We start from the raw sequence: 20,006 nt of genomic DNA on the forward strand, positions 1-20,006 counted from the left end.
CTTGCAAAATACATGCCACTCCCTCAAATTTGAGACAGTAGTTGATACAACATAATTCTTGCTGCTACAGTATGTGATGACTACCATTGTTAATCAAAGATCCAACAGAAAAAGCAGCAGCACTGCCAGGTCACCAGGTTGTGCTTGTGTGGATGATATATATATAAAACCATCTCTTCACCTATTGTTGCGCAAAACACGCTAATTGCTGCCATGAAATGACACAACTTAGAGAGAAACCGATGTGCATTCAGTGCATGCCATCATCACCTGAGCCGGAGAATGCAGTGCTGTTAATGTGTTTCAGTAACACAAAAGCCTGAAACATTTTTCTAAGGTTCCAAGTCATCATTTTTAAAGTTATTATCTGACAAATAACCACTACAATAATACTTGGGTAGCTGTAATTAGCAGGTATCTGTGCAATCCACCCAGCCTATGGATGCACCATGCTAACCATGCTTGCTGCCATTAACTGACTGCTAAACATTCCACCTTTTTGTTTAGCTTTGACTCCAAATGGTGATGATTATAAAGCTAAGTTAAGGCTTCAAAATGTCCTTTCTATGTAACCTAGTCCTGATTAAGTGCCAGCAAGTTGGGAGTAAAAAAAAAAAAAAAAAAACCTTTGAGCACTAGATTTCAATTACAGAAGCAAGGTGAGAATTTAAAGTACTGAAAGACAAAAGCAAGATTTTCAGCTGCTGTTGAAGCTGGAGTTATCATTTTTGTTGATTTAAAAACAGGTTTACAGTTGGAGAGGAGCACAGATTGGACAACTGAGTAAATATACTGACAAGTTCAAATGAACAGCAAGTGCAGGATTTAATTTCAGGAATAATCTGACATGAATGGCAATTCTTGGACTGGGATGAAGACTCGACTGTGGATTCAGGAAGCTGTTTCTTGATTCTTGCCTCTTCCAGTGAAGTAAGTCCCTTTTTATTCTGCTCATATGTAAATTAGTGTTGACAGGGTGTGGCTGGCTGTGATGATGTGCTCCTAGCCGTTAGACAAATATACCACACAACCCCACAGGAACACTGTGTGCGTGGTGTGGATGTGAAGTGAAAGCCTAAATCTGGAAAGGTGCAAGACACTCATGGGAGGGGTGTGTGTGTGTGTGAGTAAGCATAATATACACACTCACAATAGTTCACACAAATGCACAGGGGTTGATCTAAGTATACAAAAAGCACGCATACATATGCACATACAGGATACGTTAAGGTTTATATGAGGCACTGCAGTAGTCGTTTTCATCTGTGTCAATTGTGTTCTATATGGCTACAAAAAAAAAAAAAAAACAATGAAAAGAGAAGACTTATGAATTCTTCATGTTCCTCAAGCGTGGAGGGGAGATGAGAACGAGAGAGTGAGACCTTTTAGCGGCAAAAACCCAAAGATGGAGTCGACAGGAGACGGTTTTAAGGGCTGAAATATGCATGAGCTGATGAAAAATGAGCATATTCAAAGCAAGTTGAGCTTTTATCTCGTAGACTATTAATCACTTTCTAATGCACGGAGCTTACACGAGCCCAAAACATTCGTGCAGCTCACTTTCTAGAGGCCGTTCATCCATACAGGCAGCTGCTGCTGGTTTCCTGTCAGGTCCGATGCAAAGATGGTGTCGATGAGGTGAATCAAACAGTGATTTATTATTAATCGGAAGCCACTGTTTTCAGCAACCTCCCTTGATTTAGCAATAGTCACACGTTGTGTTGTGTTCCCACTGCTTCATCAGGATGAAGTTACAGTCAATGAAATTTTAATTCCTTACGAGTCGCCCTGAGCCTTTAATCCTCGCGAAGATAGAACGGGGCAGCGAAGGAGGATCCGCTGCACTAGTCTCATTTCCTCTCTTGAGCTTGGTTGATTAATGTGGTTGAATTTGAGGGACTTTTAACCAGGGAAGCCACGGTGTGGGTAATGATTACAGAAACCAGTGGAACTGCAAAATTCTTATGCAAAACTACATAATAGCATCAACAATAACAATAATTCAGTCTCACACAAACATGTCAGCTTCATTTTCTTTGTCAGCGAGGATCGATTCAGCTTATCCGACACTTTTCCTGTTTCAAATGTTATCAGCCCATTAAATGCCCCCTGTCTGTTGTCCCTCCCATAGTGACCCATTATCACCTTACAGCTAAAAAGACATAAAGGAACGGCGTCCCCACTGAAAAAAGTGAGAACAAGGAGAGCGAAAAGGGGGTGGGGTCGTAAATCTCCTGACTTTCACACACAAGATGTGGCTCAAGTCTCATTTTTGTAATTTCCCTGTTCGGTTAGGTGTAGACACCCAAACCACTCAGGTCTGGTTTAAAGATGGGGGTTTGGATGAGGGTTAGTCTTCACAGCGTGTTACACCTGTAGGCTCACTGTCAATCAAAGAAACCAAACCCTCAACATTAAGCTTTAAAAGTAGCCAAACTGATGAGTTATTTAAAATAAATATCTCCCACTGCACAGCTGTTATGAAGGAGAAAACTATCCACAGAGGGCAGAACTGTTTTTCTACCAGGCTGTTAACAGGCTTTGTAATTATTTTTAACTCTGACTGGCCTTGGTGCCGCCGACAGTTTCTGAACAGAGTGGAGACAAAAGTGCTCAAAAAAACACTGATGAGGGTGCCGCAAAGAGTCACTGTCAGAAATTACTGGTAATTTCATAATTACGATTAAAAAAATAGCTCCATAGAAGTCGGCTGGCACAAAGACTATCTCAATCAACCGCATCATTTTGGTGTCAAATACGCATGAATAAAAGGACACAATGGTGCCATTTTTAAAGAACCGATAGCTGGATGATTAGTGCACGCTAAACGGCAGAGAGGCGAGCGGTACGCAGCACCACTAAGGTGATCTAATCCTGGTGAAACGTTGACACCTTTATGACCCAATCAGCTATCCCAGTAGAAAATACCTATAAAGTCTGGATTATACATCCTGCGTCCACAAGTCCTCCTGAGCTTCTGGGCTTCGGTCTAATGAGTCTAAATGTGAGTTGCTTTGGGTGTAACGTGTCTTTATGAGCTGCAGAGGAGGTGAATGGATGTAACAGCATGTGTGGTTCCTACTGTGAGCAAACCAATAAAAATCTTCTTGTTTGCGTGAACAAAAGGCTTCGTTAACAGGCCCATAAAAATCAAAACCCTTACCTGATTTAAATTTGGCCGCTTCAGAGTCATCAGTCTGCTGCAGACTAATTCCAGCACGGCTGGTATTTTCAGACTGCGCTCTGGAAATCCTGATTCGACCATTCGCAGCGCTCAGATCGCACTCTGCGGTTTTACTGCGATCCTCAGACTTGTGCAGAAACCAAATGTTAACTTTTCTTACAAACTGACACGAATTTCAGATCATTACTGGTAATGAGAGCTGGCTCTCCAGTTACCACTGAGGTTTCAATGGAAGAATCCACAGTTTCCAAGCCCCGAGGCAGTGCTTCAGGTGAGGACCGAGAGCAGGTGCTGCTCATTATTTTACGGCATTCACTGTCGCAAAATATAATGAGCGGTGCACAAGAAGAATAATTCACGTGCACCGTGAACTAATCAGCCAGGGTGAGGGTGTCCACATGGACTTGTGCTGTAGCCTCGTGAGGCTTTTGAGGGAGAAACTGACCAGAACAGCAGCGCGTGCCGGAGTGCAACTGTGTGCTGGCACAGTGCATGCTCAGAGGCTTTTCAGGATACAGTTTAAGGGGCCCATTTCCAGATCTTTCCAGAAGGAGGAAAATCTGTTGACACGCAGTTGTGCAAAATATTGTTTCCTCAGTAATTATATATTTTTTTAATGCTCTCCTAATGTTTATTTTCTGTAACATGAATGCCCTAACTGTACATGCTATAAGACTTCTTCCTCTAATGTTTGCTCAGGTTTATTTAGGAATAAAATATCTTAAAATGGAAAGAGAAATTTAAAAACTTGAAGGGGGGGTAGGTTGGGAGAGGGGGGTGTATATATATATATATATTTACACTGCAGCCACATCAATGGATGGCAGGAAAAAAAAAGCATTTTACACAGTCCTGTGGTGAAGCCAACAAAAAACTTACCAGTTTCCATTCTTTGCTTCCTCCACAAACTGGACGAGATCTCCCGTCTCCAGAGAGAGATCCCGAGGATCACGGGACTCGTACGTTAGCTGCACTCGGAAACGGCTGCTGTCACCCTGCAGGAAGAAACTCAGCATTTAGCCAGTTCCAAGACTTTAAACTATTGCTTCTTCTAATAAAAGTTCTACTTTAGCATTAGATGAAGAGCTCAATAATAAACAATACCCAACAAACACAAAACAGGACAGCAGAAAAACATACATTTAGATTCAAATCTATCAATAACAAGACATTAGACTCCATTTATTTTACTATTCAATGCAGTATCTGAGAAGTTGCTGGTTATTTCTAAGATTTATTATGTGGCATGGCTGTTGGAGCCAGATGGGATGGTCTGAGAAACTGTTGGTCTCCTGGGATTTTCTCACACAACCATCTCTACAGTTTACAGAGGATGGTCAGAAAAAGAGAAAACATCCAGTGAGTGGCAGTTCTCTGGGTAAAAATGCCTTGTTGATGTCAGAGGAGATGCTTTGAGCTGATAAAAAAATAATTTTTACAACCAAGATATGCAGAAGAGCTTCTCTGAATGCACAACACATGGAACCTTGAAACAGATGGGGAAGCGGGTCCCACTACTGCCAAGGAAACTGATTCTACAGTTTACAGGAGCTCATCAAAATTGGACAGCAGAAGATTAGAAAAACGTTTCCTGATCTGATGAATGCTGATTTTATGCTGCACGGTCAGGTCTGAATTTGGCATAAACAACGTGAAAGCATGGACCCGTGTGGTCTATATCAACAGGTGGGCTGGTGGTTGTGGTGTAATGCTGTGGGAGATGTTCTTGGCACACTTTGGACCCATTATTACCTGCTGAGCATTGTTCAGTAATATGTCACACACCACCGGAGTATTGTTTATGCCCACAGTGTACCCACCCATCTTCTGTTGGCTGCTTCCAGCGGGAAAGCTTGCCACGTCACAAAGCTCAGATCATCTCAAACGGGTGTTTTGAACCTTCACTGTACTCAAATGGCCTCCACGGTCACCAGATGTCAATCCAGTAGAGTACGTCTGGGATATGGAGGAATGGGAGATTCGCCACTTGGACATGCAGCCAATAAATCTGAAGCAACTAATAAATGTAAATGTATGTCCCTTCTTAGCTGTTACATTTCCTGCACCACTAACATGCCCAGTGCTCATGCTGATGGCGTGCCTGTGTGTGCACGTCACAGATTATAATGGATGTGGAAAGGCTGCCATATCCAGCAGACACGTGCAGTTAAAATCCTACCCCCTTTTTCATCTCTCCCTCGTTTCTTAAATGTCAAGTGGCCAGCGCCTGCTGCTAACAAGAAGGAAGTACTTGGGAAATAATTAAGCAGCGGAGGGGTCCTCCTTTAGGGGGACTGAAAGGGGATTTAGTGGAAAAGAAGAGAAAGTGAAGGATGAGAAATGAGAGATGAGCGTATAGCTGCTGAGGGATGGTTAGTGATCGTAAAATGTGCTGATTTATCTGACATGACTCAGCGGGAGCCCGATGGGTGCGGTCCAGCTAAGTTTTTTATTTGGTTTAATAATGTTGACTGCTGCTGAAATTGACCCTCGTTTCAATTCCAAACAAAATCATTTGAAACTTTACGTTTTAGTAAGTTTCACTTGTAAATAAAGTTTCAAAAAGATCTGTGTTTTAGCTCATTTGCGCTGCGGTCTTGAGTGCTGCCTACGTTTTTATTGTTGCCTTCCTCGTCTGAGGAGTTGGAGGATTCCTCGGCACTGGAGGGAATCGTCTCAAAGTCCTCTGTGTCCATGGAAAGGAGACGCCGCTGGGCCCAGCCTGAGGGGAATCAATACACATGATTAACCATTAAAAATGTACTCATAAACAAGGGGGGTATTAATATGCATCTTGGCAGGTGACAGTGCTTCAGGAAAATGATGCTGCTGTGCAGACAAATAATCAGTGTTACATCATCATGAAAGCTTGATGAGTGCGTTTGCAAGAATGAAACCTCAAACCAAACTTCTCACACTGAGAATGACCCCGTATGAGTCGCAGCCCCGCACGAGAGAGGCCGTCGCTGCCCAGACTCACGCTCATCATGACTGCAGCAGCACGGCACAGCCTCTCTATTCAGCTCTCACTGTATTAAAATAGGTCTGATAGTTATGGTGTCAGGAGTCAGTAGCTGCACTGCTATAACAGAAGCACAGGCCTCTAACTACTACACAGAGAAGTAAAATATAATAATTAGAATTATTTTTAATCATGGTTGTTCAAATGTATATTCAAGAAGAAATAGTGATCTCCATACAGATAATCACACGATTCATAAAGAGAGAAAACGGTCACATATTATTTACAACATTCGGATATTTTTGATAAAAACTGGTCCGAGCATCGCTCTTTCCTTAAGGAGGATCTGAACTGATCACCTCTTAGAGCAGGGGTGCATTTTCCTGATCTATCCACACACTGCTGAGCAGCACAACTTATTTAAAAAAAAAAAAAAAGCCTAAGATGTGAAATGTTTCAAAAATATTTGCCCAATAATGTCAGAAAAAAGATGAAGATACACACAAAGAAAACAACAAAAACACGCCGTTTATCTCAGGATGGAATTTAGACCGTTTTGTTCGAACTGCACAGTGGGTCCAAACACTGCTCTTCTCTGGGTTTTGAACACAGCATCAGGTGCTATAATGGAGCAGGCAGCTGTGAACGCTTCCCCACTGTAAAGCATTTTTCTTCAACTTCATAATTTTTTGAAGAAAAAGTGGTTTGCAAAAATAAAGAATAAAGCTCTTAAGATGTGATTTTGGTTGTTACATCCCCACAGATCTATTGTGGGTTGTTGTACCGGTGCTGCACTCTCTCTCCCTCCTGTTTCAGGTACTGCGTCTCCTCATGTGGAGCCGGCGTCTCGTGCACAGCTGAGTGCACTCAGCAATCGGCCGGGAGCGTTCAGGCTGAGGGAGAAGAGACGGTCAGGGCCTGAGAGCATTTTGCCTTCACAGCATTTGAGCTTTCAGTGATCGGTTGATCAGTTTTCTTTGATCAGATTTGCTTTAGTTTGTCTTTTATTCTTGGTAGAAATACTGGCTTAGCTGTCTATTTTTTTCCTGCACCATTAAAAAAATAAATAAATGAAAACTAAATGACATACTAAAGTGGTGCTTCCACAACCAGCACCAGGTAAGTTTCATTAGTTAACACCATCACCTCAGGCAATAGTGACATTTTCTACATGATTTAGGTGGAGTGATCAGGTTCTTCTACTGGACGGATGAGCACACCTGCTTTCAGTCTCAGGCAGCAGGTGTGCTACCTGAGGCTTTTTGTTTTTAAATCTCTGAAGACACAAAAAAAATGTGTTCACAAGCCTTTTTCCTCACTTTTGTACAGTCTGCAATAAATATGCACAGTTTTGAGTAGCTCTGAAATGTTTTTGTCATCAGTAACGCTTACTTATGACATTCATATCAAATATACAGTAAGTCCAGGGTTTGTTCTGTTATCTCGAACATCCTTCATGCTCGGTTAGAGAAGAGTCCCCACTGGTTTAGTAACTGGCTTCAACATCAGATCCCATTAGTCACTTTTAGCCGTGAAGACCACACTGCCTTACAGACGCTGTGGTTTCAGGTTAACCGATTTAATAACATATCTTTGGCACACAGCTGCTGCTATGAGTTGCTTTTGTTTATTTAAGTTCGGATGTAAGAGAAACTCTGCACTGGATCAGCTCAGCTGGAGAGGAGACGCCCTCAGCCCCGTGGATTTCCCTTAACCCCTAACCCTACTTACATGGGAAAGATGTCTTTTGATCAATTTATGAAAGGTTTTTACCACCACTCTGAAACCAATTTATATTTGATAACTGTTTTAGATCGGTTCATGCTTTTTTCAAAATGTCTTTAAGCTGGAGATCAAAATCTCTTTTTGAAGCAAAGAAAGCACCATTACAAAGTCATTCTGACTCGATTTACATGGAGCATTGTTATTATGTTTGAGCTTTTAAACTGATCATAATCACAATAACAGGCTCCTCAAACTTACCCAAATAGCTCTGGTTGCCCAATTCTTCTGAATGCAAAAGCACATTCTTTAAAAAGGCTCAGATGGAATAAGAGTTTTGAGTCTGAGTGTGTGTGTGTGTGTGTGTGTGGGGGGGGGGGGGGGGGGGGGGGGGGGTAAAAAAAATGATGCAAAAGTAAGATGAACACTTGAAATTCTGTAACGACTAAAAACTCTGACAAATAAAAGACTTAAAAAAATACAAAAACACCCAAAGTATACGTTCACATAAAACTGAAATTAATTCCACCGGACGATAAACTCTGACATGACCTGAGGGGATGACTCCTCCTCCTCTGCAGTTACCTGGTTGGGAGGTGGATCTAGGGACAGCTGAGGTGCCACCAGCACCAGCAGAAGTGCTGTTAATCATGCTCTGACGTTTCCCCACTGCTGCCATAGCTCCACGCAAAGTATCTGGAGGGAAGCCAGTCACTTTATACCAATTTTTTCATCACAACTGTTACACTGCATCACAAACCGAAGACCTGCATTTATAAAGTGCCATTCCTAAAACAATCACATCCAGTCAATCTGGTCTAAAGAGAGAACCGTGCAACTGTACCATGCAGAAATCAATGAGACAAAAAAATGACAAACTCCTCTCCACACAAAAGCCAAACACACAACAAAAAAAAAATGATCTGATACTAATTTCATTTGATTCTCATGCAGTGAGAAACATCACAAACCAGCTACGAATCACCAAAACAGGCAAGAAGAAGGTGAAACACATCGTCCACAAATAAGAAATAAAATTGATGAAGAAATAAGATCTTTCTACATGTACCTTCATAACCAAATGGAGTAGGATCACTTTTTATTTCATGCCTTTTGCTCTTTATGCTAGCAGAGAGGGGACCTGGGCAGAGGAAATAACATGCAATAAGAGAATTAATGAGAAAGCAGCATATTAGAAAGACGGTTGCATTATCCCAAACCTTCTTCCGACAACCTTTTAAAGACCCTTTTAGACATTAGAAAGCTGTAATATTAATTTCTGTTAAGGAGCATTTTGTCAGTTAGACATAGACCTTAAGTGGTCTGAAATGTCTTAAGGCCATTATGCCTTTATTAAAAAAAAAAGAGTCACATTTTCAATGCAGTAATTGGCACCGGGGCACAGGGTTGCTACAGATGAGAGCAATTAGGTGGAAAAAAAAAAGTTATTTTTCCATCTTCCTGGATATTTTTTGTTTCCTGGAGAATGAATGACATCAATGTTTTTCTTCAGGATTTAATTAATGACCATCAGCAGATTTCTATTAGATAGAAAATAGAATTTATGCTGCAACTCTGCTTCATGTTGCCTGAAAATGCAGAAAAAGTAAAAAATTACAAGATGTTAGCTTCTGACTCTTAATTAATCATAATTCCATCAATTTGGACAAGCTCCCCAACACCACTGGTTGAAATGCAGCTCCAAACCACGACACTCACTGTTGAACATCTCTCCTGACCTCTCACATAAAGTCGTGGCCAAAAGTTTTGAGTATTGGTTTTCACAAAGTTTGCCGCTTCAGTTTTTTATGATGGCAATTTGCATATACTCCATAATGTTATGAAGAGCGAGTCCCTCTTTGCTATGAAAATGAACTTAATTCCAAAGAAGTCATTTCCACTCCATTTCAGTCCTGCCACAAAAGTACCTGCAGACATCGTTTCAGTGATACTGGTGAGAGTGCTGATGAGGACAACAGAGATCACTCTGCCATGCTGATTGAGGTTGTATACCAGACTGGATGCTTTAAAAGGTGTGTTTTTTTTTTGTTTTTTGGTTACCTCCAAGGAAATGTGTGCAGTCATCATTGCTTTGCATAAAAAGGGCTTCACAGGCTTGGGTATTACTGCTAGTAAGATTACACCTAAATTAACCATATGCTGGATCATCAAGAACTTCAAGAAGAGAGGTCGGGTTATTGTGAAGAAGGCTTCATGGTGCCCAAGAAAGTCCAGCATGTGCCAGGAACATCTCCTAAAGGTGAATCAGCTGCAGGATGGGAGCACCACCAGTGCAGAGCTTACTCAGGAAGCCACTTCTCTCCAGGAAAAGCACCAAGGACAGACTGATATTCTAGAAAAAGTAGAGGGACTGGCCTGCTGAGGACTGCCGTAAAGTCATTTTCCCTGAAGCCGCTTTCCAATTGTTTGGGGCATCTGGAAACATGAGTGTCTGGAGAACTAAAGGGGAGTGCTACCGTCAGTCCTGTGATCCAGAAATTGATCGACAGCATGCCAGGGTGAACTGCAGAGGTCTTGAAACATCGACTCTTTGCATAAACTTAATGTAATTGTCAAAAAAGCCTTTGAAACTTATGAAATGCTTATGCATTATACTTCAGTATACCATAGAAACGTTTGACAAGAAGATATAAAAACAGTGACACAGCAAACTGTGTGAAACCAACACACACCATTCTCAAAGCCTTTGGCTGCAATTGCACATATTAACAATTTGAATCAAACATTTTAAATTTGGAGTCATCTCTATGAGACCTACTGCCACTGATCTTCAGTCTGGTTCTTGTGTAATTTAGAAATGATAAATTCTATATTGTCGTTTCCATGTGACGGAGTTCAGTTTGACAGCTCTGCCTTTTTTCTCAGCAGCATATAAATAAGAACAGAAACAAGAAAATATATGAATAAATATAAATAGCAACAAAAAGAAGAGAACACAGGCCTAAATGTGGACGCAGAGTAAGGTGCAGAGTGTGAAGTGCAAAGTCCAGTATGATACAAAGTGTCTGGCTTACAGCAGAGCTTTCACGGCTCTGTGGAAGAAGCTGTGTTTAAGTCTCTGTCTTCCCAGAGGGGAGGGTGCCAAAAAAGACACTGTCCATGGTGTGTGTAATCCGACCTGATTTTTTCCGCTCTTTTTCTGCGCTGGGCAGAGTGGATTTGGTCCAGAGATGGGAGAGGGGCACTGATGATCTTCAATTTGGTCTTAATGATCCCCTGCAGGTATTCTGATCTTCTGAGGCGCAGCTGGAGAACCACAGCGTGCATCCATAGCTCGGGACACTAGCTTAGCTGTCTATCTGTGGTGCGTTGGTAGAAGTTGGTGAGGAGTTTTTGTGGGAGCCCAGTTTTCCTGAGGGGCCGCAGGAAGAAATTTGGCACATTTCAGCCTTTTCTCCCTGTTTCCCTTCCTTAAGAACGGCATCTTCACAGCCATCCTTCTACTGAGACCATTTCTGATGAGGGTTCTGTGAACAGTAGCTGAATCAGCTGAAGGGCAGATGCAGTCACTTATTCTTCTGTTCTCCACTTGTCCAGTTTCCTCCATTTTTTTATGGACACACTGCACTGCATGCTGAGATATGCCAGGATTCTGACTAATAGCTCTTTAGGAATCACCATGGTGGTGCAAAAATACTATTTTATGCCTGTCAAACTGTGTAATCTTTGGCATTTTTCCTAGATTCGACTAAAGAAATGAGAAAAAAATGACGTGTTTTTGTGACAGGCTGCTAGTAACAACGCGCAGAAAGATGAAAGTTAAAATTAGTTCTTTGCTAAGGTTTCTGTTAGGGTCAGGGTTAGGGTTCATCCCTTGAGTTAGGTGTCTTTTTGTATGCCTGAATGATTCATAGGTCAGGGTTAAGCGGCTTAACAAACAAATAGAAAGAAAAAAAAAAAACATATCCGGTCAATCCGGTCCTTGTACCTGAAGGAGCGGACTGAAAAGTGAAAAACAGCCAAAGAAACTTTGAAAGAGCTGAAGAAAGCCCAGAGAACTATTAAAAAAATGACAATGAAGTCTGGCTCCTTAGAGGCAAAACATAAAGAAATGATGTTGAGAGAATTCCAACTTGTGTGCAGAGATGCTGCCTTAAAACCTGATTCTTTGGTCTGTTTTCAAAGCAGATATTTATTAGATTAGAAAAAAAGCATAAATGTTACGCAAGACATCAAGGATGACTCCAGTCTGTCCAGGAAGACATAACAGTGTGACTGTGAGTCGAAATAAACACCATCAGAATTGTAATTTTTTGCACCTTTTTAATGTCTTTTATTAAAATGGTCTGTTTACTTTATGAAAATGATATTTTTGTTGCTATTAGGAGTGATGAAATCTGACAAAATATGGTACATTTTGAAAAATATCTTCATTTAATCATAATTCACATATCTCAGTTTTTCAAAATTAAAGCTGCATGCAAAAACTCTGTGGAATTACAGATCTTCATGTCTCTTTCAACAATATCAAGCAATATGGAGCAATATCTTTCCTTGCTTAGTGCACAGTGTGGAATTAAAAATAGAGGCCAAAAAAGCAACAGCCACACTCAGACCTCTGCTGAGGACTGTGGCCTGCAGTGCTCTGATCGGTCAGCCTCAGCTGCATGAGGGATAATAAAGTAAATGCAATAAAAAGAGGACCGTGAGAGACCGAACGGAAATATATATTTTTTTAAAGTTCAATTTGAATTCTTTTCCTGCCTCTGCCTCCTTGAAAATCAGAGTCTCATCTGTATTCGTAAGAGAAATTGCACTTCTATTCCCGCTTTTAATGTCACCATGCGTTCCAAATGTCACCTTATCAAAATTCTTATTTCATTACTGTTGCTTAAAAAAAAAAAGTATATGTACTGAATGCCTGCCCACCACTGCCCAGCTGTCCTTTTCCTCACTGTTTTCATTCTTTGCGATTCCATATGAGGCGCATGCTGCAAATCTGAAGCCGGGAGAATATGGATGAAGCTGCTGACCGGTGCACTTCTCTCCCAGTGGATGTGCACATGGAAGCTAATTTGGCAAGCTAACGTGCACAGGGTATCCACGCTTGCAGCTAACAGACAAACTTAATGTTGTGGATTGAAGTCGGTTTCTCAGTGTAAGCCAACAGAAGTGATGCAGAGACATTAAGGATTAATGTTTAAATGTGTTATTAAATTACTTCTTTAGCTGGAAAAATAAAATGTCAGGTGGATGATAATGCACTGTTACGCAGCCCTGTGTTTAAAGCGTAATGAACAACTTTAAAATAACCTCAGCGAGAGATGATTTCGTGATGGCTCAGAGTCACCCGAATAATTTTTTTTGTGCACTGGTGGAACCTGGTGGACCTCGGGTCTTTCTTACTATTCCTTTTGAGCAGGTGAGAATACTCTTGACTTTTACCAGGAAGAAAACCTCTATCAGAATCGCACTCAGGCAGGGCGGCCATCTGCCTCGACTGGCTGGAGATAGAGCAGAGTGGAGAGAAAAATCTCCACTTTCCTGAAACTTGTAAAGTCTCCAAACCTCTCCTTGCATCTGTATTTTGTAACACTGGTTTGGTGTGGAAGACCAAAACTGGCCACTCAGTGCCACAAGCTGCAAATAGTCTACCCCATAAAAAATCTGGCAACAAAACAAACAACAGAGGCCATTATAATGAAAATCTTCCTTTTACATACAGCTCACAGAGCATATAATTTCCTGCCATTTTAAAATATGTATGATATAGCAATCCATCATTTTTATTCAACACATGTCCAACTACCCACTGTTGTATTATTAGCACCAGTATTCAGCCTGTGGAGCTGCACTTCAGTGACAATGCAGCCAATGAGAACAGAATAAAAAAAGACTGTAAAGAGCAAGAAGAAAACATGAAGGCTGGGACTGAACTGGTACCTTTTGTGCGTCGCGTAGCGAAGGAGGAGGAGGAGGAGGAGGAAGCAAGAGAGGAAGTGAGAGAGAAACGGCGGGGGACCTCAGCCTCTTTAGCAGCAGGTTCTAAAGCAGGAGAGGGGTTAGGAAGGAAAGAAGGACAGAAAAGGCATGGAGAGAGAGACAAGGAAGGACAGAAAGAAAGACTTAGTTAAGGGATTTTTAAAAAGAGGAAAAAATAGGCCATTAAATAGAATGCAGCGTCACTTTCACTAATTATAAAGGAAGGTTTCTCTCATGTCTGCCTTCTAGCGACTTAAATATGACTGGATGCAACTTTTAAAGCTGCTCTCTCCCTCCATCTCTCACTAGTGTCATTAGGCTGTGGTCATACCAGAACCTGAAATCAAATCACATCTTCCTTCAATATGTTAATACACTGAAATGTCAAGAGGGCTTCAGTACTAGGAGGTGAAATTTAGTGCAGTGCTTCACCATATATTTCTGCCCAGCTCCTCTTTGTCTTCATCTGTCCATCACCTGCTGTCAAATCCTGCTTCTTCAACAGAACTCCATCCCGTTCTATTCTAAATCACAGCTGTCTGTTGCAGTGCAGGCAGAGGTGGATGATACAAACACGAACAGATAAAAGCACAAAAAAGAGGAGAGGATGGAGATGTGGTCTTAGTATGTGAGATACTGCAGGCACTGCAGCGCACAGAGCAACAACGCCGGCTAACTGGAGAGGGCAGATGCTGCTGCTGTTCACGATGAGGATAATTATCATTATGATCAACATTATGATGACAGCAGTAATAGATAAAAAAAAAAAAAAGAGCAAACAACAGATGATAATGTTGACAAAGATGCCAGTGGTGATGATAAAGATGGTGATGCAGGTGGGATCATCATATTGCTGTTACCTGCTGGAAGAGACCTCCTGTTGGAAAGTCCTTGCAAGGTGAAATGCTTCCTAGCATTAACAGCCGAGTGGCCTGAATGGCTGGCTGAAGCATCAGCTACGTAGCAAAGCGAGATTAAGCAGAGGTTAGTACATTAGAGAAAGGAGAAGCACCTCAAGTGTTGCTTGAAAATGATAAAATACAGCAAAGAGTTTATAAAGCTATTGAACCGCCCTGATGGTCATTCTTGGCTTTTTCTAATTTAATTTAAAAAAAAGTGCCAATCATGCTGAAATCTTACTAAACACTTGCAGGTAGTTGATAAAATACATGCGGTATCAGTCACAAGTTTGGATACACATTCATATGACTAAAGCTCTCAGATAATATGATTGAAAACTGGTACGAAGATTTTTAGATGTGGGTAAAAAAAGGACGACTAAGCTGCAGATGATGGAAAGCTGGCTGTTTCTTAGTCTGATATGTAGGAATCTTAGTCTGCTGTAGTGGGTTGCTTATTTTTAGTTGACTCAATTTTGTGCTGTTGGAATCTGAGATTATTTCATATTAAATATTGAAGTTTTTGGCACTGAGTTGAAGAGGGATTTAATTCTGGCATCTTAAACCATTTGTATTATGTTTGAATGGATCACCAATGTCTGAAGAAGACACGACAAGATAAGACTGTTTCCATTTTCTCCTTATAGGAAAATTTTTTGAAACTTTGATTCAAACATATAACACAAGCTCTGGAACAACACTAAAGGAGGTCATATGAGCCACTTGCCCTGGATAATAACAACGGCTAAAGTTCCTTTAACACAGCAGTCAGTCCAGAGTGATTACTTTAGAATCTCACAGGCAAATGGGAACCATGAAGAGGCTGCTAGCAAAGTTAAAATTGTCAAATGCCTGCAGAGAGTTAGGCACGTCCTGAGTCAGATGAATGGGAGGAACAATATCTGGCTAATCAACACCTTCACCCTGCTGGTCATCAGATACCCTGCTGCGATAATAAGCTGGCCAAAGGAGGAGATAGAAACCACTGATATCAAGACAAAAAAGCTCCTTACCAAGCATGAAGGGTTTCACCCCAAATCCAGCTCCCTGAGACTGTATGCTAAGCGGAAGAAAGGAGGCAGAGGACTAGAAGGACTAGAGGCCGAGTATCAGGACCAATATCCTGGATTAAACAACAAAGATCCATGTATACGTCAGAAAGATGGCCACAAAGGATCAGGTGCTTAGTGAGTACCTCAGGCAGCAGAAACCCAAGAACGAAGAGGAGAAAGAACAGGAACCATCATGGAAGGACAGGCCTCTGCACGGCATGTACCACCGGCACATAGAAGAAGCGGCTGATATAGAAAAATCGTACCAATGGCTGGAAAAAGCTGGGATGAAAGACAGCACAGAGGCACTAATCATGGCAGCTCTAAGCACAAGATCGACAGAGGCTGGGGTCTACCACACTAGGCAAGACCCCAGGTGCAGGTTGTGCAGAGGTGCCCCTGAGACAATCCAGCACATAACAGCAGGGTGCAAGATGCTAGCAGGCAGGGCATACATGGAACGCCATAACCAAGCAGCCGGCATAGTATACAGGAACATCTGTGCCGGGTATGACCTGGAAGTCCCGAGGTCAAAATGGGATACACCTCCAAGGGTGGTTGAGAATGACAGAGCTAAGATGCTGTGGGACTTCCAGATGCAAACTGGTGATGGCTAACCTGTGTGGGCTAGGTATAGGTTTGCCCTGCCCACTGAGGTTTTGACTCAGGTGACTGATTCAAAGCTTCAGCGAAACGGAAGTTAAACTGGATCTTATCGTTACACTGCAACAGAAGTCAAGATATAAAAGTTATCAGGCCATATTCCATTCTAGAAGACAGACTAGCCTGTTTGATAGGATTTGAATGAGTGGCGCCATAGTGTAGTGGTTTACACATTTCAAACATCCTTGGTTTGAGCCGGGGAGGAGACACATTCTCTTCAGGGTTGCGTCACAAAGAGCATCTGGTGTAAAAATCTGCCAAATCAATTATGTGGCATTACCTGCTGTGGGTGCCCCTTGTGAATCAGGGAGATGTCAGCATAAAGTATTTCTGTCTGGTCAGTGCATCTGTGTGACACTTCACACCATAAACACCATAAAGCTAAACTCGCATATTACAAAGCATTATTTAAAAAAAAAAAAAAAATCCAAGAAATGGGATTAAAAAAGAATCCAGGAAGGTGTTTAGAGGAAGCGGGAAAGACGGTAAGAGAGGTGAGAAAAAAGGTTTCTAAAAAGGAGAATTTAGTAGAAAAATAAAGGAAGGACAGACTGAAATAAAGAGAGAGGATGGAAAAGAGTAAGTGGCAGGAAGCTGACAGAAAAAATAAACAGAAAAAGACACAAAGGAGTAAGGGAAAGAAGGAGAACAGAGGAGGAGGTGACAATGGATGCCAGGAGACAGATAGGTTGGTTTTATAATAGGGGCCAGCCACACATTTGAGGGGTGATACCCAAAACAACAGCCACTGTCAGCAGCCCCCTAACCTTTAACTTCCTGCTAGCATCTGTGGCTCTGTGTGTGGTAAAGAAAATTCAGAGTGAGGGCATGGGCAGGCTGGAGAACAAAGACACGAAGAAAGCAGAGACAGTAAACACCAAGTTACTGAAAGCTACCTCTGAACAAATGCTACAGGGCAAACCACACCTTCAGTGCTGTTTGGAGGGCTCAGGGGACGCTTTAGACATCAGCCCCCACTGACTCCGAGGAATATGCCAACACTATGCCAGCTAAATTTGAATTATTCCCTTCATTTGAGGCCCTGTCAGAATCACTCTGATTTCCTTATATCCAAAAGCAGGGCTTTCCAAAAACAGTCTCTAAACCGTTTTAACTCTAAAATGTCAGCAATGTCAGATTAAATAACACTAGATCATTTCAAAAGCTGGAGACTGGAGACCGCCTCTCCCACTCAGCTCGGCTAAATGCCAGGGAACACTGGATCGGGAATGGCTGGCACCCTCTCGACTCACCATTGAGAAGTTCTGGATGAGACACTCACGGCTCTGGAGCACCGAAGGAAGGATCCACAGGTACTCTAGGTACCTGTGAGCTTGTGGATTTGAAATGCATGCACTTCCGTGAGCAGCACATACAAGCCATACAAGCCAGAGGGTGAAGTCACTGCACGGCCAAAGTCTTCGCAGAAGTGAGCCTCACCTTTCAGCAGTCACCTTGGTAACCCCTCCAGGAAGTAATGCTGGTTTTTAAGTTTGAAGCTCCAATCAGATCTGATTGGAGAGCTTCGATAGTTTGGTCCCAAAATTAGGTTTAATAAGTGTTTCCCCACTAAGTTCTAGTTCAACCACAAAAGCACAAAGTTCAGAGCGTTGTGGCTTCATTAACAGCTCATCCCAGAATGCCAGCATGAAGATTTCTATTCAGGATTCTTTTACTGCCTTGTCTCTCTCTTATAATGAGAGAGACAGTCACAGTGGGTCAATGGTTGGCGCTGCTGCCTCAGTGAGAAGGTCCTGAGCTCAAACACAGTGGAGCAGAAGCTCTGGTTTCTCATACCATTAAAAAAAATGCAGACTTAACCTCCTTAGACACAGTGTCCACATATGGGAACATTACATGTTGGCTTTACTGCACCTCATACTTCATTCTGTTCAATAGCCTTTTATACTTTGTTACACCATGTTTACTTTGTTGTGTTACGCTGTAAAACAATTCCACTGTAACCACCATGTAAGAAAATGCAACTTAGTTTATATACACATACACATATCAGGTCCATGTAATCACAAATATCTAGGAGAAATTAAAAATGCATCGCAAACAGGAGCTCAGGTTTCAGGAGGTTAATGCTCACTTTATATGCTCAGGATCCTCCCACAAAAGTGATTCATAATTTTGAAAGTTTCTTAGTGGCTGAATAAAGGTTTAAAAAAAAAGAAAAGAATATCAACACAAAATATTTTTACAAGCCATCACAAACCAGGCAGCAAAAGCAGAGGGAGCTCGATGACTGCAGGATTTATGCAGGGTCAAGAAACAGGCTGAGGAATGGCACACCACTCTGGCAAATGGTGCTGAACCAGAGGTAAGTGATCGGGGAAGTGGAAGGAAATAGTGCTGGAATGTGTGCAGATAAACAACATTTTAGTAAAATAAAAGTATCATTAACAGCATATTTCACAGCATTTTTCTTGTGAAAATCTCTGGACTTTTGCTGCACATTTAAAAGCATAATTTGATGTATTGATGTTATGTTGCAAACTTTAGATACTAAAGTAAAAAAGGGGACTGCAGAAAGGCTGCAGATAAGAAAGTGATAGATAGATGGAACAGATAAGGGGGTGAGACACGGAAGAATTGATGAAAGACAGAAAAAAGGGGGTGTGAAGAGATCAGGTGGCTCCCCGGAGATGGCCATAGGGGATGCTTCCTGTCACCTTGAGTTAGTGTTAGCACACACACATGCTCGCAGAAACACACACACAACTTTGATCAACAACCCTTGCTGATAGACTGCTGATAGCCACACACACTAGAAAGCGACACAGAGGGCTTTCTCACAGGAAACAGGCACAATTTGAAATCGCACCTGTTATCTTATCCCCCGCTGTGGTTGACTGCTTTGTGTGTGTGCGTGTGTGTGTTAGTGCACGCATCTGTGTGTGAGAAGGCAGCTTCTCTGCATGCGTCTGACCCAACTGCACGTGCAAAGGTTGTTTTCGCCCTTGTGTCTACATTTTGAGAAGACTGTGTGTGTGCACAGTGTGTCAGGGCGAGCGGCCATGTGCTGCCTAACCGTGCCTCTTATTCCATTTTACAATAACTCTGAAATTTCAGAGTTCACACTTGTTTCCCATCTACAGTTTATTTCACTCACTTCAGGAAGGAATGAAAGATGCTGACTTTTAGTTAGTGTTTGGTAGGTGAGCTCTTACCTCTCTTCTGCCTCATATTAGGACTGGGGTTGGACCTCCTGAAGCCGGACTCAGGACTTGATGAATCAGAGTGTTTCAGCGCCATCTTACGTACATTCCTGTTGGGAGCAGAAGGAGAGATGAAAATCGAATATTAACAACTCAGTTTTGCACTTGACACCATCCGTCCCTGTTCTGCTCTTCAGATCTTGTGCATCATGGTGATTTTGGTAGCCGGTTAATTGTATTAGTCCTGAGAAGATTTATCATATAGCTTTCTGATGTGCTCTCATCAGTTTCCTCACCTCATGGGGGCCCCGTAGATATTGAGCTGGCTCGCTTCTGTGAATGCAAGAGAAACAGCATTATTGTTGTCAAATCGCAACATTGTGTCTACTTCAGCGTGTCCCACAGAGATCCATATGA

The 20,006-nt window shown here is 42.0% G+C and overlaps 1 protein-coding gene across 3 annotated transcripts in view; it reads right to left on the reverse strand.

The window, feature by feature from the left end:
- Positions 1–20,006, reverse strand: part of mcf2l2 (MCF.2 cell line derived transforming sequence-like 2) — a 99,765-nt gene that overhangs the window by 6,399 nt on the left and 73,360 nt on the right. For 2 of the 3 annotated variants that reach the window (XM_030726699.1, XM_030726700.1), the window contains exons 26-33: positions 19,886–19,922; positions 19,602–19,699; positions 14,672–14,767; positions 13,773–13,874; positions 8,938–9,009; positions 8,454–8,564; positions 5,797–5,906; positions 4,064–4,179 (exon numbers count right to left, since the gene is read on the reverse strand). In XM_030726699.1, coding sequence (XP_030582559.1) covers positions 4,064–4,179; positions 5,797–5,906; positions 8,454–8,564; positions 8,938–9,009; positions 13,773–13,874; positions 14,672–14,767; positions 19,602–19,699; positions 19,886–19,922 — 742 coding nt within the window. The remainder of the gene's footprint in view (positions 1–4,063; positions 4,180–5,796; positions 5,907–8,453; positions 8,565–8,937; positions 9,010–13,772; positions 13,875–14,671; positions 14,768–19,601; positions 19,700–19,885; positions 19,923–20,006) is intronic. The other variant, XM_030726701.1, reaches the window with a different exon arrangement.

This window comes from Archocentrus centrarchus, chromosome 4, assembly GCF_007364275.1.
Source record: "Archocentrus centrarchus isolate MPI-CPG fArcCen1 chromosome 4, fArcCen1, whole genome shotgun sequence".
Classification (NCBI taxonomy): domain Eukaryota; kingdom Metazoa; phylum Chordata; class Actinopteri; order Cichliformes; family Cichlidae; genus Archocentrus; species Archocentrus centrarchus.